General features: G+C 33.9%; 2 protein-coding genes across 2 annotated transcripts in view; one reads left to right on the forward strand and one right to left on the reverse strand.

Annotated features, from left to right (window-relative positions):
• Window positions 1–1,439: 1,439 nt before the first annotated feature.
• Window positions 1,440–24,235, reverse strand: part of LOC134237627 (cohesin subunit SA-1-like) — a 54,636-nt gene continuing 31,840 nt past the window's right edge. Inside the window, exon 32 of the mRNA XM_062719754.1 lies at window positions 1,440–1,615. Coding sequence (XP_062575738.1) covers window positions 1,589–1,615 — 27 coding nt within the window. The 3' untranslated portion in view covers window positions 1,440–1,588. The remainder of the gene's footprint in view (window positions 1,616–24,235) is intronic.
• Window positions 8,405–11,056, forward strand: LOC134237625 (uncharacterized). Its single transcript, XM_062719751.1, has 2 exons — window positions 8,405–8,525; window positions 8,855–11,056. The coding sequence occupies exons 1-2, from the start codon at window positions 8,523–8,525 to the stop codon at window positions 10,826–10,828; spliced, it is 1,977 nt and encodes a 658-aa protein (XP_062575735.1). The 5' UTR covers window positions 8,405–8,522; the 3' UTR covers window positions 10,829–11,056.

A 24,235-nucleotide genomic window follows, 5' to 3' on the forward strand; every position in this document is an offset into this window, starting at 1 on the left:
TAATACATATGAATAAGGATCAGAGATCTCACTGAATCAAAAAAAAATCCCACGTGGTATTACTTTATTTAAATGAAACAACAGATTGATGCAACATTGTTCTAATGATTTCAAAAAACAAAATATATCTAACAACACCCAAACAAGTATCATGATACACTTGTCAATACTCTCTCAATGTCTCATTTTATAAATAATTCACAAATACAATACAATTTACATACATACATCATAATACATGTATAACATTACAGGCAAATGTTTCTCATAAATGAAACAACACAATAAAGAAACACGCACGCTAACTCTCGATTCCCGCCTACATTTTGGAACCAATTAATTCAATATGAATAGCAATTTGGCCATAAAATCTTTGTTTAATACAAAGAACAGTTCAATAATAATTGAAAAATCGTCCTAATACCAGCGCTAAACAGTCAATTATCCATAATTCCAGCTCTTGAAAAAAGGGGGGTAGACGATATTTTCCATTGAAATCGGAGTTTCAAGCATCACCGAATTTTGAAATAGTCTTGGATATGATTAAATGTTCCTTATATCTTTTCTTATGTTTTAGGCAAATAAATAAAACATAAATATTTCAATAAAATATAATGTTTCAGTTGTATATCGCTTTGAAATTGGTGGAAAATAAGCATTTTTATCGTTTTTTTTATCGTTTTTTGTCAAATCCCATAAAGCCCGAAGGGCTTTATGGAAGATTTGATCATGTGGCAACCCGTTTTACATCTCAATAAAACTCAAAAAATGATACCTTATTACTTATATTTACATTTGTGACTTATTCATACTTTATACTGATTGTTACTTTTAACGTGTGAAATGCGTTAATTTTTCAAACCCAACGGCATGTATGTAATCCACTAAACGCGCGTCGACCCTTTATGACGTCACAGAGAAATTACGTCGAACGTTTATCCAAACGCACATCTATGACCTCTTGACCCCATACCTGTATTTACACAGTTATAAAAACGCTTGCCTTCAGTAGTGTTATATAAAGGAAAACATTTGCAAATGTAAATATTTGTCAATAAACATATGTTCCCCCCCGTGTCACACAAAAGGCTTTGGTATGAATTTGTGAAATACCATTCCATATTACCTGTAAAGAGGAATTTTGTGACACGGGGGGGGGAAGATGTTTTAAAAATATTTTCCTTTTTCCATTGATTTCTATAGTGAAAAACACAAGTTTTACCAAAATTTTAGAGTTATCTCTCTTTGTTTTCCCAAATAAGTAATGTTTTATGAAAATCCATATAATTATCTATAAAAAATATATAAAAAAAATCATCGAATATGTTAACTTTTGAAAATTGACTTGGAGGTAGGCGGGAGAACAATACTATCGTTCGCAGTTCTTCCAGCATTCACGTTTTTCACGTTTTTCACATTTAAATTTTCATGATTGTTTACTTGAATGTTGGCTGAATACTCTGAGATCATTTTGGTTTGTAGAAGTCTTTCAAATAAATAAACTGAATTTCTAGGATCTTGACAAAAATTTTCTGGGTCAACGTCATAATCTCCTAGGCAACATCTGGTGTTCAAGAGACTGTATTCCTCAGTATCCATGATGTCCGATCTCCGACTGTGAAATGAAATCATAAAGAATTTGTTAGTAATTTGATTGTGATACACATTATGATACAACCAGTGACGACACCTACGCTTACCTGTGAATGAGCCTGGGTCATGTGTTGCATGGCCCCCGAGTGCTTAGCATTAAAATAAAGAAGGAAATAAATACACACAAAACTTGTACGTGACATGAATATGTCATTCGCCTTTGGAAAGAACTTTAGTACCAAGTGTGTTAAGAAGCTATATGCATACTGATGGATCCTCAATGTATTGTGAGACGTCTCCATTGTAACCAGGTGGCATGACCTGAGATCGAGGACTCTCGAAGTCTCTAATGCTGGCGTCACTACCCTCAGATTCCAAGGGTGGCCTAAAAACGATTGAATTCCCATCCTTAGGGGGGCTTTAATATGATCGTTTTTTATGTCCATAAATACAGCTGCTCACAATGTGTATGGGGCCTTAGATAAATAATCTGTGTGAAACCACAGCACTCACAACAACTATGTCAATTCATTAAATGTATGTGTCTCTGTTTTGCCTCTGACTAGAATAATGCTCTGTCTTTGGCTGAAGGACATTATGTGCCTACCTTAAATATGTTTTTGGGCAGTTAAGTAGCAAAATTTGTTATGGCAAAAGTCATTTAAATTAAAAGATTGAAGAAATCATGCAAGGGCTATCTTGGCATTAGATAACTTGCTCAATGTTGGAAATCAGCAGTAAAGTGACTAATGTACAAGTTATAGGGTGTAACGAAATAACTTATAAATTGGCTACCCTTGGTAAGAAGGCTTATAAAATCTAGTGAGATATCTTACAAGATAAATTACAAGTTGCTGATCTAATTGAGATAATTTACAAGTTGTCGGTTTCTGGTGAGATAACTTACAACTTGCCAATCTTTGTGAGATAAATTTTGAAGTTGCTGGTGTTAGTGAGATAACTAACAAGTTGTTGATTTTAGTGAGATAACTAACAAGTTGTTGATTTTAGTGAGATAACTAACAAGTTGTTGATTTTAGTGAGATAACTAACAAGTTGTTGATTTTAGTGTCTGTGAGATATCTTACAAATTGTTGATCTGAGTGAGGTAACTTACAAATGGCTGGTATTAGTGAGATAACTTAGAAGTTGTTCGTCTTAGTGAGTTAACTTACAGGTTGTTGATTTTAGTGAGGTAACTAAACTTGACATGCATAGTCCACGTATTCCAGTCCTTTTTTTTAAAAGACATCATTTTGTTTTTAAAATGATAAACGTATTTTTTCAATGTACGAGGGGTGTTAGAAAAGTTCGCGGACAAGTTCTATTGTGAGCGCGCTATTTCCACGAAACCGGTCAAACTTTTCAGATGAAATCATAACCTATTTTCCAATAAATATTCAAAACTTTGGTGCTCTCCGGTGATCATTGAAAAATATATAGCTGTTTTATTTTGATAAAACTTGCTTCACGGAGCATGCTACATTTTGGCACGTTTACATCACAAAGACTCTTTATCAAAATTAAAAATTGCACAATTGTAGCGCAAAGAGATTTGTGATATTTTACCTGTCGCTAAAGTATTCATGAAACGTCACTTGAAGAAATTTTGAATCAAATTGGAGGTTATATGACTGGTTTATAACCATTTATAAATGATCAACGTGTAAAAACACAGCCAAAAATCGGGACGTCATTGAGCGTCATGGAGCACTGCACTACGTAAAAATTATGTGTGCAGACAGGAAAATGCCTATAAAGAGATTAAAATGTTCAAGATGCTGCCGGGAATTTCCTACACATACAAAGGACAAAAGTTTTCAAATGGTTTATAAGAATGTAAGGATTAAGATTTTGAATGATTAACTCCATCGATACTTCAATACCCCCTTATTGCATGGATGTTGTGCCTATATGGTTTTGTATAGTTTCCATACCTGACGGATTAACTGCATAGACTTTTTTTTAAAGATCTCAATATAATATCCGAATCAGCACAAAAGACATTATAGTAGAGAAGTAGCATGTCTTGATATAGATATTCAATTTTAGAGTAGAAAAAAGATAAGAAAAACATGAAAAAATGAAAGATTTAATGAACTGCGACAAAGCTTAACGTGTTGAAATCTGGTTGTCACGTCGCCTTACGTCATGTGATTGCTCCGTGAATCCCATGACCTCATAGTAAAAATCGTTGTAAATTTTCAAGATTTTAGTAAATGGACCGGATTTTTTACATACTAATAAACAAAATGTAGAAATTTATTCAGACATAGGTCATACTTCACAGTACACAATAGATTTTCCGTAATTCAATGTGTCCGCGAACTTTTCTAACAACCCTCGTACATGATATAGTTTATGTTTTATTTGTTCAGATCATAAATCAAACAATTAATAAACTTTAAAAAAAATATGAACATTTTACAACATATTAGTCCCAACGCAAATGTTTTACAATTAAATCGCATTGATTTATAACGATATCGTCCTGAACATAGCCTCAAGAAAACAAATGATGTTAGGAAGTACAACTAAAATATGTCTGGTATAAATTCTGTATACATGTAACTTTCATACTCATTCAATTTTCAAAAGATTACTGTATCATATTAAAGGCAAATGTTTATCAATGTCGGTTGAAAGTGGTTTTCTTGGGGTGAAAATTTTAAATGTTACACTCAACTACTTGCAATATTTATTTTTCTTGGTGGAGCATGGGAATAGCTCAAGATCTTTGTATTGTTTAGGTGTAATTAATAACAAATATCACGACAATCGTTTTTATACTGGAACACTTTGACAAAACCTTCCGAATTACTAACCACAATGAAGAGCCACAGAGAGATAACTTGTGGGAACAGTTGGTTTCTTTTTCTGTCAGTAAAATTTTCAGGAACTCCCCCTAAGTGCTCAGCAGATGGATGCAACCGGTGTTTAAATCAGAAACAATGATGTTGTAGTGGGAGTCAAACTCCATATCACCTGGATATAACACTGTATGGTCTGCAAAGCCTCTTTGATCATGTTGATGGGTGAACTTTACGTGACCAGAAAGAGACATGATCATCAGTTCAACTATATCCTCGCCGATATAGTTTATAATGCCTATGTCAGTATTTTTGTTTTGTGTGACTCTGTGTGGGTCACAAAAAAGTCTGTACTTCCCATCTTCCATGTATTCATAGTCACAAATTACTTGACCAGTCAATGTCATGTGTCTTAACAGACGCATGTCTCCCTCACCTTCTTCGTTATGTTGAAGCGTGACCAATAGATTTCCCTCCACAGTTTCACATATACCCGATGGTGACCAGGGATGCATGTTGGTGATCGTATAGACAGATCCTGATGAGGAGAGAAGGCTAATAAGATCATTCTCCATCTGCGTAAAATAAATATCACCACTAGCAGTAACACAAAAATCTTCAGGTACAATACTAAATCTACGTATCTTCTGGCATTGTTTGCTAAATTCTTCGAGATATTCTGTTTCATAGTTTGTAATGTAACAAGTGTCTTCACTGAATGTGTTAAGATTATCTAATTCTTTTGTACCACACATAAATGAGTCTATTTCACTAGCATTAAAATCATCTAAATTCAATATCGGTTCCATCAAAGATTCCAGTAGTTCATCAGTGATTTTCCATATACTATATCTCATTGACATGTATTATTTAGAGTACGAGTTTCCTACTGTATCAGAGATACAGGGCGGGGCTTGAGGCGAGAGCGATAGCTCGAGCCGGGCCCCGCACTGTATCTCTGATACAGTAAGAAACGAGTATTCTAAATGACTTGTGACATGACCTTTCCAAGGACCTCACTAATTTACATGCGTATTTGGGTACATACCTCCCAACCAATCATGCAGAAAGATTTTGCAGAAAGTTGATTTAGTATCCCATTTTAAGCATTCGCAACTGAAATGCCGAGTGAGATGGACGTGCAGGTATCTATCATTTTAAAATAATTATTTAAGGGATGCATAAATTAATTTGTTCTCCAAAAATTTTATTTAGATTTGATTGCGCAGGGTTTTTTTTCTCTATGCAGCTCTTGCTGACATTTTTTTTTTCAGTTTAAGCTACGATTTAATGCAAAACATTTTGATATATAAGAATCATGTGGGAATATTTTTGAAACAAAAATGCTTCGGGAGATCGTAGATTCTGAGAGAAATGTCCGACAATGTCCTCCACCGGTCGTCATATACAAATTGAAATAAGCAGATGAAAGGAAAAGGGGGGGGGGTATTTTACGATCATGTTTTCATTAAAATGTATATATATATAAAAATATATAATACAGCACTCACTAGTGCCCCCATCCCACCTCCTTTGAGTTTTTTTTCTTTTTCGCTTTCGTAAATAATTTTTTTTTCCTAATCTTGTATACATACGCTTTTTAATTCGTCAACAAGTAACGAAATGACGCACATAGGTGTTGGTTGATTATAAATATAACCCCACGGAATACGATTTTCCGTTTTTTTTTAAGGGGGGGGGGGGGGGGGTCAAAGTAATAATTTGTGAACTTCCCCACTCCCTCCTTTCTAAAATTTTTGAATCCGACAATAATACCTTTACGTTGTAAAATTTTATTCTTAATTCACCTCAATTTTTGAGTAAATACTAACAGTTCTATGGCGAATTGAACGATTGGTATGTCTGTATATGGATACAGCTTTCCGTCATCGCTAAATATAAACCGTACTGTATCGTTGATATTTTGCAGATACAGTACAGTTTCTGCTCATTTGCATAAGAAACGCCCACAAAAAGTGTTCTGTATCGCAGTTACAGTATGCTTGACTTCAAAGGAAAACTCACCGGGTCATGTCACAATGTACAGTTAAACACATCGGCGTCGACGTCAGATAGCTTCCTCTTTAGTTCTCCATGGTTGTCAATCAAACTATAATCAGACATGGTACAGTTATTCTCCTCTAAAAACTCCACCAATTCCATAATTTGTCTCTTCTTCGTCGCTAACTTGGATTTCAGGGGCCCGATTTACAAAAGGACTTACGACTTAAGACCAAGTATAATTATTCATATAACTTTTTAATCAACATTATATCGAAAATTATTTTAAACATTTTAGAAAGAATGTGGTAAGATATTTTTACACAGACAAAGAGAATTATTAATTTTGCAAAATTTTACAATGATCTGAAGTTTTTCGTCTTAGTCGTAAGTTCTTTTGTTAAACGGGCCCCAGTCGATTTTTGAATCAGATTCTCTTTCAGTATTTTTTCCTGAGATTCTCTAAAGTTTACAAACCGTGAACTATCATTAACAATTCGTTAACTATAGTTTTCATCTGTAAAACTATATTTAACGGTTGTTAACTATAGTTTACGAATGCTAATCAAAGTTTATCTGTTTGTAATAAAACGTTTAGAATAGATTTTGTTGATAAACATAGATTCACGTCTGTAAACTATATAATTTACAATCGTGAACTATAGTTAAGAGTTGTTGATCATAGTTTCACAAATCGTGAAACTATATTTATCAGATCTTTAACTTATTGTTAAGAGTTGTCAACCATAGTTTACAAATCGTGAAACTGTATTTATCAGATAATCTATGTTTTGTAATCGCAAATGATTGTTTTCAGTGTAAAGTTTAGTTTACGGTTCTGAAACATAGATTATCGCGTTAACTATGGTTTACGAATGTAAAATATAGATTAACGTTGTTAACTGTAGATTACAGTCCGTAAACTATAGTTTACAACCGATAAACCTAGTTTATCGACTGTGAAACTATGTTTAGCTCATTTTTGTGAATTTGGCGTGCCATACACGACACTGTTTGTTTTGTTTTTTTTGTTTGTTTGTTTTGTTTTAAATCGCGATATCAGACGGGGCGATGCAATATATATATATATATATATATATATATATATATATATATATATATATATATATATATATATATATATATATATATATATACACGAGGGTTGTCCCAAAATTCCTTAGACAAGCGTTGTTTTCTAGGAACCCGATGTCAAATATTAATGAAATTTTGTACATATAGATTAAACCAACTCTAACTGTTAACTTTATGGACAAATAAGGAGTTACTACACAAATTAACCCTATTTAAATGATACAGTTCATTGTCTGGTGTAGGAAGGTGGCGTGAATTTCAATTAAAAATCGATACATTATATTTAAAATCCGATTGGAAAAGTAATTACTACTCTGTATTTTTTAAATGGAGATGCAAATTCTTAATATTTTATTATCAACTATATGTCCTCAAATTTTGATGTTCGTGCTTTAACTTAATGTGAATTTTATAACATTTTATATACACCGGGGTGAAATCCGACTCTTTGAGGAAAAAAAACGGCTGCGTTGGTACAGGCGGCGCACTGGACTTCGATCAAACATTTTGATCGTGAATTCACTCCAATAGAATTGTACATAATATGTCATTAATGTTTGGTAGACAAGGTAATGCTTTCAGGTAAGTATTTCAAAATATAGGCTAGCTGCAGAACTGTAGCTCTCCAAAAAAATATTTAATTTGACAGACCGGAGAGCTACAATGTTACGTTAAATAAACAACATACAGACAGACAGACATATACAAACACTAACAAATACATACAATCAATGCAGAAGAAACAATAATTATGATTTGAAGAGAGAGGCGACCCATTTTACATAATATTGACTGAAAACGAATTTACAGAAAACAGAAACATAAAAAAATGTTAAAAGTACTTAATCTGAGGTTTTTTTTATGATTACATGTAATCAAGCTTGTGGTTTTTATATTATAACGTAACATAATAAGTTAATTTTTCACAGAAACATGATGCACACAGGATACATGCTGTATATAAAAATGAAAACCTAAGAACTGAACACTTATTTTCTCCGGTCAACAAAGTGCGCCTCAGTAATGGTAAGATTAAAATAATTTCTCCATGCATGGTTTTTATTTTTGAAATGATAAACGTATTATTTTAAAGTTAACGATATAGTGTAAGTTTTATTTGTTTCGATCATAAATGAAACCTATTTAATAAACTTAAAATATTCTGAACATTTAATAACATATAAATCCCAAAGCAAATATTTTTCAATCGAATCACATTGATTTAATGACTTGATTTTGAACATAACCTAATAAAGAATTATCCTAAGATGTACTCTTAAAATGTGTCTGGCATAAATTCTGTATTACTGTTTATACTCATTCAATTTTCAAAAGATTACTTTATCATGTTTTAGGCAAAGATCCTTCTATTCCTTGCCCTCGTCATACTCGATTCTGCGTTTGGGTTTACCTGTGTTAAGGAAGATGACGAATGTTTTGGGAGCCTCGAAATTGATTACGCCTTTACAATGATTGATCCCTTGAACGGACCAGTCTACGCCAAAGACCGTTCTCTGTTCACTGTTGATGGTGATGAGGAAGTACCAACAGAATCTGTGAACACAGCAGACGGGTGGAACTTGACAACTACAAACTTACTGACCGCTAATGGAAAAATGCCAGGACCTAATATTGTCGTATACCAGGATCAGAAAATTACTATTAAAGTCAAAAACAAGCTGATGAACGAGGCTATCACGATACACTGGCACGGTATTGATCAATTTGGATCACCTGCAATGGACGGAGTGGCGTTCGTTACACAGTGTCCAATCTTACCAGGACAACATTTTATATACACATTCCGGCCTCGCTTCGCCGGTACTTACTGGTACCATTCCCATGTCGGTATACAGAGAGAAATGGGGTTGTACGGGGCCTTTATAGTTCTTAGAAGAGACGATGACATTCCTCCAGAAAGACAATACATCATGCAATTACAGGAATGGAACCACTTGTACGACCCTGTCACTCGGTTTAAAGCTAATTTACAAGGTACCGGTAATGATCAAAAATCTATCCTTATCAATGGAAAAGGAGAATTCAATGGCAATAATGCACCATTGGAAGAGTTTGTCGTGGACAGAACCAAATCCCATGTATTCCGAGTGATCCACGTAGGCTCCGCTGATTCCATGCTGCTCTCCGTGCCAGGGTTAAAACTGAAAGTCAAAGAAACTGATGGTTTTCCAGTCGAACCAAAAATCGTAGACCAAATTATTATTCTTCCGGCTGAAAGATATGATTTCGAACTTGATCTGCAAACCGCTTGTCAAAGTAATTATAAAATTATCGTGAAAATTCTGACAGGTTCTGACTTAAAAGAAAACCCTAATATAAAAGGGTTAGCCATTTTGAGAGTCACGGGAGTCAGCTCAGGCAACAGTTTGGGATCTTCTGGACATCATCTAAAACATAGGTCACATCTTTCTGGACGAAAGGAAGGACAATGGGAGATCGAGTCGCAGTATAAAAAATACTGTGAAAATAGAAGAGAGAATACCAAAACAGTGCTTAATTGTCCATTTCAGAAATATCCAAATTCTCCAGAAAAGACTTGCGTGCCAGTCTCTGAACTTAAATCTACATTTAAAGAACCAAATGATAGGGTATTGAGAGGCTCTGAGACGTTTTTTCTAAACTTTGCGTTCGTAGGTGGTCCTTCAATTAATGGACGCAAATTTATTCCGCCAACAATAGCAGCTTTGTTAGAACCGGAAGCAGTGGATAGAAAATGTGAAGGATGTGGCGATGAGAACCCGTGCTCCTGCACTCACACCATAGAGTTGTCTTATGACAAGGAAATAATTATGGTATTCCTCAATCTCGGAAAAGGGGGTAGATTAAACCATCCAATCCATATGCATGGTCACACGTTTGAGGTTTTAAAGATGGCCTTTCCGAAAGTAGAAAAAGATTCGACCGGAACAGATACTCTAATACCAAATGAAGATATCCAGTGTAGCAAAACTTTGCCGAATGATGAAAGCAATTGCAATAATGCTCAATGGAGAGACGAGTCATGGAGTAACTACAAACTTATACCAGGTATTAACCTAATCAACCCAGTCCGAAAGGACACCTTGTTGGTTCCGATGGGTGGGTATGCTGTGATCCGAATCTTCTCCGACAACCCCGGGGTGTGGTTTATGCACTGCCACATCGACAGTCACATGAAGAATGGAATGGCGCTAATGTTGTATGAAGCCATAGACCACATACCCGAACTTCCTAACCTCCCAACCTGCCGCAGTTTCGACAACGAAGGCGAAGAAATGGACGGTGAATCGAAGTCACGACATGCTTGGCGCCATAAAAGTGAACTCTGAAAAGATTTAACGATTTGTTTGTGTTTTCTTTTTAGCTATCCTCATACTCAATCCTCTACACCAATAGTTCTTCGTTACCATTGTCTGCCATGACAGATTTATTGTACTCTTTGTGTCGGCTCCCTTTGTTTGGACTCACATTTTTTTCCTTTTGCGATTAGCTGTAGTAGTATATGACATACTGTACATCATACACTTACTAACAAATAAAGCTTTCCATATATAACATTTCAAATTACTTACTCAATCTGTTATTATAAACCAAAATCTATAGATATGTCATATATCAATCCGAGGGTTGATATAACATAGTTTTAAGAATAGTCTGATTATATATATAAATATATATCATGTGAGTTCAAATAAATACTTCACATATGTAATCATTGTGACAAGGCTTTCCTACGATACCAACAACTTTGACCCTTTGACCTTGACCTAGGAGTCTGAGCAACTTTTAAAAACTTTAACCATGGTCCGTATAACACTTACCAATCCAAATTTCTAAAATGATTTTCAATTTTAGATTGTTAATATATTAGTTCAAATTTCTTTCAAAAACTCAAGCTGATTTGGTATCTTGAAATTTAATATTTTGGATCAAAATCTAAATTTTCAAAAAGGTTTTTGAATTTTAAGTTTTTAGATTTTTACCTTAAACATTCAAAATTTAAATTTCCAAAAACAATTTTTTTTAATCTATCGTTCCTTCAGAGAGTTTACGCTTAACAATCTAAAACTCTATAACATTTTTTTGTCTTTTGATTATTTGAATATTACTTCAAACTTCCAACTTTCAAACGTTTTAGATTCTTAGAAATTTAGAATTTTGATTCAAACACTCAACATTTAAATACCAGTAACCAAAACACTTTTTACATTTTGGGTTTTTAGAAGTTTACTTCAAATATCCAAAATATCAAATTCCAAACTCAGTTTAAATTTTGCAACTATGCCAAAAACGCTCTGGTCAAGTAAAATAGCTTTTCGATATTAAGAGTATTGGATTGATACAGACATAGTTTCAAAATTCGGATCGGGTTTTGAAATAAAAACCTAAAAACTCAAGTTTTTTTTTTTGTTATTTGAAATTTGAATTTTTGAATCAAAAGTCTAAATTTCAAAAAATCTAAAACGTCTGAAAATTGAAATTTAGAAGTTTGAAGTTATTTTTGAAATATCAAAGTCGTAAAACTTTACTAAACTTTAGATTGTTGAATGTAAACTTTCTAAAGAAACGGTAGATTAAAAACTCAAAAGTTTAAAATACTAAATTTGTTTTTGGAAATTTTGAATATTTAAGGTAAAAATCTAAAAACTATAATTCTAACATCGGTTTGGAAATTAACTTAAATATTAAATTTCAGTATACCAAATCAGTTTGGGTTTTTGAAAGTTAGAAATTTGAAGTAATATATATTAACATTCTAAAGCTCAAAATCATTTTAGAAATTTGAATTGTTAAGTGTTACACGGACCTTGATTCAAATTTCAAATATTTCTCAACACCTTTTACATTAAAGGTTTTTAGGGTCCGTGTAACACTTAACAATTCAAATTTCTAAAATGATTTTGAGTTTAAGAATGTTGATATATTAGTTCAAATTTAGAAATTTCAAAAAATCTAAAATTTCAAATTTCCAAACAGGTTTTACAGGTGTTACACGGACCTTCTAGTCTTTCACTTCAAATATCCAAAATATCAAATTTCAAACGTGGTTTGAATTTCAAACTATTTCAAAAACTCTTTTGGTAAAGCAAAAGAACTTTTAGATAGTTAGAATATTAGTCCGTGTAACACTTAACAATTCGAATTTCTGAAATTCTTTTTTATAATCTAAAGTTCAGTACAGCTTCACAACTTTAGATTGTTAAGCGTAAACGTTCTAAACAAACGGTAGAGTAACAAGAAGCCCATGGGCCACATCGCTCACCTGAGCAATGTGTGGCAAGGAAAAAAGCATAAATCAGTTTATTGTTGAAAAGTTGAAACTAAATAGTGGTCCCAAACAATCCTTAAAAGGAAAACGGTATGATTTTAACAAACTTGAATCTACACTAACTAAGGATGCTTGCATATTTTGTTGACTACTTGTGGCTTTATTGCCCTTTACATTTTAACTTACATTGTGGCCCCGCCCTACCCCCGGGGGTCATGACTTGAACAAAATTGAATCTACACTACCTGAGAATGCTTCCTATGAATAGGACTAATCATGCCTTTGCTATTCTTGAAAAGAAAATTTTTAAAGATTTTTTCTAAATGTTTCTATGTAAAACTTGGATTCCATGTTGTGGCCCCGCCCTACCCCCAGGGGTCATGATTTGAACAAAAATGAATGTCCACTACCTGAGGATGCTTCCATAATAATATGATCATTCATGCCTTTGCTATTCCAGAGAAAATTTTTATAGAATTTTCCTATATATTTCTATGTGAAACTTTGATCGGCCATTTTGGCCCCACCCTACCCCCGGGGGTCATGATTTGAACAAACCTGAATCTCAACAACCTGAGGATGCTTCCATAAAAATTCATGCCTTTGCTATTCCAGAGAAGAAGATTTCTAAAGAATTTTCGTATATATTTCTATGTAAAACTTTGATTGGCCATTGTGGCCCCGCCCTACCTGCAGGGGTCATGATTTGAACAAATTTGAATCTACACTACCTGAAGATACTTCCATATAAATATGATCATTCATGCCTTTGCTATTCTTGAGAAGAAGATTTTTAAAGAATTTTCCTATATATTTTCTATGTAAAGCTTCGTCATCGATAACAACGTTCCTGGAGAAATTGCTACCGAGGTACGTGAACTTGTCCACTACATTTAGCCATTGGTTGTTGATGGTGATGGTGATGTTGGTCTCAACATACGGTTTGCCTGGTCCTGGCTGGTGCGTGACTTCGGTCTTCTTTGTGCTGATAGTAAGGCCAAAGTTGTCACAGGCATCAGAGAACTTATTAACGCTGTGCTGCATATTTACCTCGATCGGAGGTAGAGTTGAGGGCAGAATCAACAGCAAACAGGAGGTCGTTGATGGTGTCCGATTGAACCTTGGACTTCGCTTGTAGTCGTCTGAGGTTGAAAACTGAGACATCAAAGCGCCATTTGATGCCAGTTCCGGTGTCCGTGCCATCGAAGGCATCAGTCAGCATGGCGGAGAATATCAAGCTGAAGAGCGTCGGGGCGAGGACGCATCTATGCTTCACTCCATTGGAGACAGAGAATGGCTCTGAAGATTCGCCGCCTTCTTGGACTCTCGCCTGCATCCCATCGTGCAGCTGTCGAACGATTGTGATGAATTTTGTTGGGCATCCGTACTTCGCCATGATTCGCCAAAGGCCTTCTCTGCTGACAGTGTCAAAGGCCTTGGTCGGATCGACGTAAGTGAAGTACAGGTCGGAGTTCTGTTCCTGACACTTCTCTTGCAGCTGATGTGCAGCGAACACCATGTCAATGTACCGCGATTCTTCCGGAAGCCGCACTGACTCTCGGACCGGAGGCCATCCTCAAGGTGTTAAATGAGACGGTTAAGTATAACCCGCGCTAGCGTCTTGCCTGCAATGGAGAGAAGGGAAATTCCACGATGGTTGTCGCAGGCCTGTCTATTTCCCTTTCGCTTGTACAGGTGGATGATTGAGGCATCTTTGAGGTCTTGAGGCATCTTCTTTTGGTCCCAAATGATCTCAAACAGATTGTAGAGTTTTTCGATTAGAGCCATGCCCCCTTCTTTGTTAATCTCAGCTGGGATGGAGTCTCCGCCGGGTGCTTTGTCAGTTGACAGCAGACTAATTGCTTTCTAGATCTCTTCCAACCAGTGAATGGCGTCCAATGACTGGTTGATGGGAACCTGGGGCAGTCGGTTGATGGCTTCGTCGATAATGGTAGGGGGACGGTTCCGAACGCCCTTAAAATGCTCCGCCCACCTGTCGAGTATCTTTTCCTTCTCTGTGATGAGTTTTAACCCGTCAGCACTGAGGAGAGGGGATGAGCCTTATGAAGTTGGCCCATAGACTTCCTTCAGTCCACAGTAAAATTTCTTCATGTCATGAGAGTCGGCGTAGCGTTGGATCTCGTCAGCTTTGGCATTCAGCAGGAGTCCTGCATATCTCGAAGCTTTTGCTGTACTGTGCTGCGAGTGTTCCTCAGAGCGTCTTTCTTGGCTGTGGAGGTGGGATCATTTATATGAGCCTTGTAGGCGCGATGCTTGTCCTCTAGAAGCTGTGTGATCTCGTCACAGTTCTCATCAAACCAGTCTTTGTGTTTTCTGGTGGAGGGCCCCAGACACTCGAAGGCTGTATTGTACACTGAATTACGAAGTGTGCTCCATGCTGCTTCCACGTCGTAGTCATCCAGCATGGTGGAGTTAACGGTACGTATAACACCTGACAATTCAAATGTTAAAATTTTAAATAACCAAAACACTTTGAGTTTTTAGAACTTTACTTTGAATACCTAAAATATCAAATATCCGAACCCGTTTTGAATTTTGAATATCAGTTCAATATTCTAAATACCTATTTAAAAGATCTTTTGCTCGACCAAAAGAGTTTCTGAAGGGTCCGTGTAACACTTAACAATTCCAATTTTTAAAATGATTTTGAGTTTTAGAATGTTAATATTTTAGTTCAAATATCTAAATTTCAAAAACTCATACTGATTTGGTACATTGAAATTTAACATTTTAGTTCAAAAATCCAAATTTTCAAATTTCCAAAGATGTTTTTAAAAAAATTTAATATTTTAGATTTTTAACCTAAAAGTTCAAAATTCTAATTTCCAAAAAAAGATTCTTGTATTTTATACGATTGGGTTTTTACTCTACCGTTTATCCAAAAAGTTAACAATCCATGATTCGGTAACATTTTTCGTCTTTTCATTATTTAAAATTAACCAACTTCTAAATTTCAAATTTGGAACGTTTTAGATAAAACGTTTGAAAGTTGAAATTTAGAATTTTGAAGTAAGATATAAATAATTAACAAAATAAAAAATAAGTTAGTGAATTTTGGATTATTAAGCATAAACTTTCTGAACAAACAGTAGATTAAAACGCAAGAGTTTAAAATACCAAAATCCTTTTTGGGAATTTGAATATTGAACATTCAAGGTTTAAATCTAAAATATAAAAAAAATTAAAACCGGTTTGGAAATTTGAAAAATTAGATTTTTGAACTAAAATATTAAAGTTCAATATAAAAAAATCAGATTGACATTTTGAGTTTAGATATTTGAACTAATTTTTAACATTCTAAAACTCAAGATCATATTAGAATTTTGAATTGTTAAGTGTTACACGGACCGTTAGGCTTAACTTTCTGAACAAACGGTAGATTAAAAACTGAAAATTTTAAACTCCAAAAATCCTTTTTGGAAATTTAAATACTTCAGGTAAAAGTCTAAAAAAAAAATGATAATAATAATTTAAATTAAAAAACGTGTTTGGAAATTTTAAATTTTTGAACTAAAATATTGAATTTCAAAATACAATAACAGTTTGAGTTTTTGAAATTTAGAAAGAGTATAATATTAACAATCTAAAACTCTGAAACATTTTAGAAATTTGAATGGTTAAGTGTTATATACATGGACCCATCATGTCCATATTTTAATTACTTATTTTATTTCTTTGTTGATTTAATGAAATATACATATTTACTACATTTTTCAAATTCTAGATAGTTTATACTGAAAAGTCAGAAGAACTTAACATATATATCAGACCTGTAGGAAGCAATTTTCAGTTCGGGGGAGGGACATGACCAAACATTTTCAGTTTTACGGGCACAACCAAGCAAAAATTCCTTGACAAGCTAAAAGAAAAACACATCACACTTTATATCATTGAAGAGGCAAAATTATTTGGGGTAAGCCCCCCCCCCCTCCCCTCTGTTCCCACGACCATGCACAGATATTTCATCTGATGATAATGCGCACTATACAGTGCAGATATAAAGGATTTGACCATTTAGTGGATTTTTGTCGATACTCACACTTTACTCTGGGGAGACAAATCGTTAAATGATGTTGAAAATGAATACCTATTTTCTATTGTACAAACTTTTATTAAAAAGTCAGGACGATTTGGTTGATACAATAATTATTTCTAATTGTAAATCTTATACAGCATGATTATTACACATGGAATGTATTCTATTGAATGTGTTTTACTCTGATTATTATATATTATGTTTTTCTGTGTGATTTCATTTTAAGCTGAAACCCATGTGTGTAAATATGTTTGGTATAATGTATATGTAGGGAGAGGGCGTAATAAGTTTTTAGAAAGTTTGCCCAATCCCTATTGTAAAGTATATACAATAAAATATGTTCATATCAGTGGATTTCAACACTCTGTCTGTTTTCTAAAAACAATATGTGAGAAACGATAGACGAATAATGTGTTTACTAGAACAGTAAAACTACATCAAATTTTACCGTCATTACTTACTGGGAATTCAAACATCTTTAAATTTTTTCACTAAACATGTTTTTTTAAAAGTATACTGACCACATGATTAACCTTTTTCGAAACAACATTTGATAATACTCACTCTTTTTGAGTGGCTTTACGATAAACAAGAAGTTTACGGATGTTGTGTTGTTAACTTGCTGACGCAGGGCCGGGCTTCCTAGAATGTACTGTAGCCGACATTCTTTTTTGATACTTGAACTTTCGTGACTTAATTATGCTACAGTGTTCCAACCTAGTATGGAATTTTACCATCTTACTCCAAATTATTCATACAGTATTTCCTGAGTAGGCCCTATATATTTTGTTGGACTATTATTGTAAATCCTATCTCATTTCGAGGATTTGAAACCCCAGGCACGTAGCAACAGGGGTCCTGCCCCCCCCCCCACCCCCACTTTTTACTTTTTATCCCAACATCACCTTTACTATTGAAAATGTCCATTGAAAGGTTGGTTGCCCCCCCCCCCCCCCCACTTTTTACCAAAGTATAGTGATATAAAGGAAATGTAGTATTGTATGAAAGAAAATTGGAAGTGGGCCTTGAAAAAAGTTGGTCACTACATCCCCCCCCCATTGGATACCAAGAACTTTGACCCTTTGACCTTGGAGTTTGATATACTTTTTAAAACGAACCTTGACCATAACTTTCGAAGGGTTAGGGCTAGGGCTTTCATACATTACATAATTAATTCATTTGACAAGACCGTTTATTGGATACCAAGAATGTGACCCTTTGACCTTGATCTTGGAGTTTGATCTACTTTAAAAAAATCAATCCTGGCCATAACCTTTGAACGGTAAGGATTAGGGATTTCATACTTAATATATGTACTCCTTGTGTTAGAAACCAACAGTTTTGTCCCTCTGACCTTGGCCCTGGAGTTTGACCTACCTTTCAAAAACTTATTCTTGGCAATATCTTTTAAAAAGGTGGTGCTAGGGTTTTCATGTTTCACAACTGGGTACCAACATATTTAATTTGCATTTAAGAAAAGTTTCATCTTTGCTTTAATGCCATAAGGGGGCAATAGCGTTTCACAAACACATCTTTTTTTAAAATAAAGTACTTTCATTGATGAACAATCATAAGATATAAAAGAATGGAGGCGTACAAGGCGAGGGCAATCCCCCGCTCTGAGAAAAGATATTTCTCAATTCTAAAAGTTCATGAAAGCTATATTTTTCGAAATTATATTGTTTACATTATCTTTTACACATTGAATTCTGTTTTTTTTTTATTGTTTTAATTTTTATTAATAATTTATTTTCACTCATGTTTTTAAGACATGTGAAAACAAAAAAGAACAAGAGGCCCATGGGCCACATCGCTCACCTGAGCACTAAGGGTAGGAAAAAGTAGAAAATGGTTTTTTATTGTAAAGTTTAAATCCAAAAGTAGTCCCATGACCAATCATGGATTTGCTATTTTTTAGAAAATGATTTTTAAAGAATTTTCCTATATATGATCTTTGAAAACTTTGGTCGGCCATTTTAGCCTTGCCCTAGCCCCGGGGGTCATGATTTGAACAAACTTGAATCTACACTACCTGAGCATGCTTCCATATAAATATGATGAATTATGGCTTTTTCATTCTTGAGAAGATTTTTAAAGAATTTTTTTTATATATTTCTATGTAAAACTTTGGTTGGCCATTTTGGCCCCGCCCTACCCCCGGGGGTCATGATTTGAACAAACTTGAATCTACACTACCTGAGCATGCTTCCATATATATATATAATGAATTATGGCTTTGTCATTCTTGAGAAGAAGATTTTAAAAGAATTTTCCTATATATTTCTATGTAAAACTTTGGTCGGCCATTTTGGCCCCGCCCTACCCGGGGGGTCATGATTTGAACAAACTTGAATCTACACTATCTGAGCATGCTTCCATATCAGTATGATGAATTATGGCTTTGTCATTCTTGAGAAGAAGATTTTTAAAGAAATTTCCTATATATTTCTATGCAAAACTTTGGTCGGCCATTTTGGCCCCGCCCTAGCCCCGGGGGTCATGATTTGAACAAACTTGAATCTACACTACCTGAGCATGCTTTCATATAAATATGATGAATTATGGCTTTGTCATTCTTGAGAAGAAGATTTTTAAAGAATTTTCCTATACATTTCTATGTAAAATTTTGGTCGGCCATTTTGGCCCCGCCCTACCCCGTGGGGTCATGATTTGAACAAACATGAATCTACACTACCTGAGCATGCTTCCATATATATATGATGAATTATGGCTTTGTCATTCTTGAGAAGAAGATTTTCAAAGAATTTTCCTATATATTTCTATGTAAAACTTTGGTCGGCCATTTTGGCCCCGCCCTACCCCCGTGAGTCATGATTTGAACAAACTTGAATCTACACTACCTGAGCATGCTTCCATATAAATATGATGAATAATGGCTTTGTCATTCTTGAGAAGAAGATTTTTAAAGAATTTTCCTATATATTTCTATGTAAAACTTTGGTTGGCCATTTTGGTCCCGCCCTACCCCCGGGGGTCATGATTTGAACAAACTTGAATCTACACTACCTGAGCATGCTTCCATATAAATATGATGAATTATGGCTTTGTCATTCTTGAGAAGATTTTTAAAGAAATTTCCTATATATTTCTATGTAAAACTTTGGTCGGCCATTTTGGCCCCGCCCTAGCCCCGGGGGTCATGATTTGAACAAATTTGAATCTACACTACCTGAGGATGCTTCCATATAAATATGATGAATTATGGCTATGACATTCTTGAGAAGAAGATTTTAAAAGAATTTTCCTATATATTTCTATGTAAAACTTTGGTCGGCCATTTTGGCCCCGCCCTAGCCCCGGGGGTCATGATTTGAACAAATTTGAATCTACACTACCTGAGGATGCTTCCATATAAATATGATGAATTATGGCTATGACATTCTTGAGAAGAAGATTTTAAAAGAATTTTCCTATATATTTCTATGTAAAACTTTGGTCGGCCATTTTGGCCCTGCCCTACCCCCGGGGTCATGATTTGAACAAACTTGAAAATCTACACTACCTGAGGATGTTTCTCAGGTGAGCTAAAAAGTTTAATCTTTCCTGGCACAGTGGTTCTTGAGAAGAAGATTTTTATAATATGCCACCAAATTTTCATTTATTCCCAAGTGTTTCTGCTCTCTTGAATCCAGTGGTTTTGTGGCCCTTCATGTTAAACTTATTTACTGTATAGTTCCCCGGTTTACTGCATATAATTAAAATTTTTAATTAAAATGTGGCAAGTTTAACCTATTTAAATTTTTATTGTCGTTCCCCAGCGTGCTTAGTAACACAAATAAGATGATCAATTGTTGCATTTATGTAAAAATATATATATTTACATAGACGAAAAAGCGCGAACACAAAAAACATGACATTAAATTTTCTTCATAATAATAATCGTCAAAGATGTGTTAAAACTATTGAAAAGCTCACATTTGAGCTTTATTTCAGGTAAAGTAAAAAGCATTCTCACGTCAAAACTTTTTGTGTACAAAACAATGTAACTCTATATAACAATACCAAGCGAAGCAGGGTTATGCAATTCCTACAAACGATAACTCATAAATCGGCACTAACTTGGTCATTTTTCACATCTTTTATTTGACCGACCGAAAAGTCAATTATAAATGATTAAACTTTTTAATGATGTAATTAAAATTTGCATAAGTTATTATCTTTTTTGATAATTTCATGTATATCTATTATCAATGTTTTTTACCATATGTGCAACTTGAAAAAAGTTGAAAGTACAATTGGTGCAAGACACTTAACAGTTTAAACGTTAACTTAACCACTACATTTGTACGCTACGAAGTATATCTATTATCGATGTCTGTCAGTGTGATTTAAATGAAAGTCTGAGTAACACTTAACAGTTTAAACTTCTGAAATGATTTTGAGTTTTAGAATGTTAATATTGTATATTATTTTAAATATCTTAACTTCAAAAATTCAAACTGATTTGGTTTATTAGAATTCAATATTTAAGTTCAAAAATCTAAAGAATGAGTGCACTTAAGTACGTCATTTGGAACCTTTTCGGCTACCCATTTTAAGCTTACATTACAATATATCGCTATATTAATCTATGAATATTGTCCAAGCATATGCTTTTGATATTATTTCTAGACTTTTTTGTCATACATATTCCTATAATTACAGAAAATGTAATAGAAAAGAACATGTAAAAGGCTATTCCGGAAATCTGAACGGGACCATTTTCGAATCTAAGGTATCCGCAAATAGGCGGAGACATTTAAACCGCATGGTTGTGGAATGTAAACATTTGCACATATGATTTTTTCGCACTACGAATTGAAATGGAGAAAAGAGAGAGATCGTGTTGATTTTATGGTGCACAATTATTAAATGATTCTAATGTTAAGGGATGGGGTAAATGTCTCGCCCTGCAGACCATAATACAGAAGCGACATAAGCCTATACATGTACTAGCTAATGACACTGTCAATACCAGAATTCTTTCAAAACACCCCTAATGAAAAGCATAAAGTTAAATAAGAGACATATTATCTTCAAACCCTATTAAAATTTGCGCAAAAATCTCCAATAGTTTGAAGTTGGAAGTACGATAAATACAGTCACAACAGAGACTTAAACACAATGAAATTTTCAATGAAAGCGTTAGCGTATCGAACAGCAGAAGGTCACGTGAGAAAGGTGATTATAATATCAATCGTTGATGCTCGGTGACCGGTTAATTTAGTAGCTATCTCGACCCTAGTTTGGGGACATTTTTTTTAATAGTTAGATATGAGCCGCAACTTGGCCAACATTGTCCTTTGGATATGCATAAGTTTAAGTTAAAATACACAATCTGTGAAAATAAGAAAAATGGAGAAGTTGCGGCTCGATGTAAACAAAGTCGTTGAAAACTGGTATGCATATGAATAACAATAGAAATGAGACAAAACTGTTAGACCCCTGTCTCAAATGCTAGTGCCGCTTGGCATTATTTAATACTTTCATGTAATATAATATACCAAAACCTGCTCTTAGATATTGTTTAATACCTACAAAACATAAATTTAATGAATTTTGGAATTTTATTTTGCGCAAAACATCGGGATCCAACTCTCATATCTTAAGTGCAGTCATTCTTTTCTAATTCCCAATCAGGTTTTAAAGTTCTCCTATTTTAGATTTTTACATTCAATGTTCAAAATTCAAATTTTCAAAACAGATTTTTGTATTTTAAACGTTTGAGTTTTTATTCTACCGTTTGTTCAGAAAGTTTACACTTAACAATCTATAGTTCACTGACATTTTTCGTCTTTTGATTATATAAAATTTACTTCGAACTTCTAAATTTCAATTACTTTGCAACGTTTTAGATTTTTAAAAATTTGGAGTTTTGATTCAAATGTTCTAATTTCAAATAATCAAAACACTTTGAGTTTTTAGAATTTTACTTTAAATATTCAAAATATATAACATTTCCAAACCCGATTTGAATTTTGAATATTAGTTTAATATTTTAACTATCTAAAAGCTCATTTGCGTAACCAAAAGAGTTTTTGAAATAGTTTCAAAATTCAAACCAAGTTTGGCATTTCATATCTTGGATATTTTGAAGTTAAAGACTAAAAACCCAAACTGTAAAAAGTGTTTTGAATATTTGAAATTTGTTTGAATCAAAGACCTGAATTTCTAGGAATTTAAAACATTTCAAAGTTGAACTTTAGAATTTTGAAGTAAATTTTAGATAGTCAAAAGACAAAGTATGTAAATGAATTTTGGATTGTTAAGCGTAAATTTTCTGAACAAACGGTAGATTAAAAACAGAAAAGTTTAAGATACAAAATTCGTTTTTGGAAATTTGAATTTTAAACATTTAAAGTAAGAATCTAAAATATTTAAAATATTAAAACCTGTTTAGAAATTTGAGAATTAAGTTTTTTAACGAAAATATTAAATTTAAAAATACCAAATCAGTTTGAGTTTTTGAAATTTGGATATTTGAACTAATATATTAACATTCTAAAACTCAAAATCATTTTAGAAATTTGAATTGTTAAGTGTTACACGGACCGTTGAAGTGTACTTTTTTCCAGATATGTTCAATTTTCATATAGCATGGGTTCAGATTCAGTTTTTGGACAGATGAAATAAATTTCACATTTATTTTTATTCCTTATTATTAAAAATAAAAAGCAGTTGTCTATGAGATCAAAACGTCTAGCAATAAATAAAATAATAATCCTTGATTAAGTCAATTTTTGTGGTAATATTGCAATAAGACTACAACTGTAGGAGTCGCTATTAATAAAATTTTTAAGAATTTTCAATTTCAGTTACCATGGCAACATCATTCATCAAAATAAATTTAAAAAACAATAAGGACAATAATATATCTTAATACCCCATTCATACGACATGATTTGCATACCTCAGTATATTTTACACTTGAGTACATTAACTCATATGTGCAATTTTTGTCGTATGAACTGGTATACTCATATGCAAATTCTGCACAGTTGAGTAAATTTACAGCAGATTATTAGTTCATGTGTGTTAATTGTGTCGTATGAACACGTAGCAAATTTACTTATGTGTGTATTTTGTTTTGTATATTTTATAAATTTCCATTTTAAGTGTTGTTTCGGTTGTGTATGCATTGGCGTGTAAAATATCAGTCAGAGAACCTAGATTGATTGATTGATTGATTGTATATTGTTTAACGTCCCTCTCGAGAATTTTTCACTCATCACTTGCCGCTGAAGAGCTGCAATTTGTCCTCTACTCGGCACTTAGGGCAATTGAGCAGGGAGGGATCTTTTTCGTGCCAGCACCCTACTGCAACCCTTACTTCGCGACTCTATAGCAGACGCTCTAACCACTGTGCCGCCCGTGCGACTTGGTGCCAAAAGAGGGCATCTTGCACCCTTT

This window comes from Saccostrea cucullata, unplaced genomic scaffold (assembly GCF_032062105.1).
Source record: "Saccostrea cucullata isolate Sc308-1 unplaced genomic scaffold, CSIRO_AGI_Scuc_v1 ctg347, whole genome shotgun sequence".
Taxonomy (NCBI): domain Eukaryota; kingdom Metazoa; phylum Mollusca; class Bivalvia; order Ostreida; family Ostreidae; genus Saccostrea; species Saccostrea cuccullata.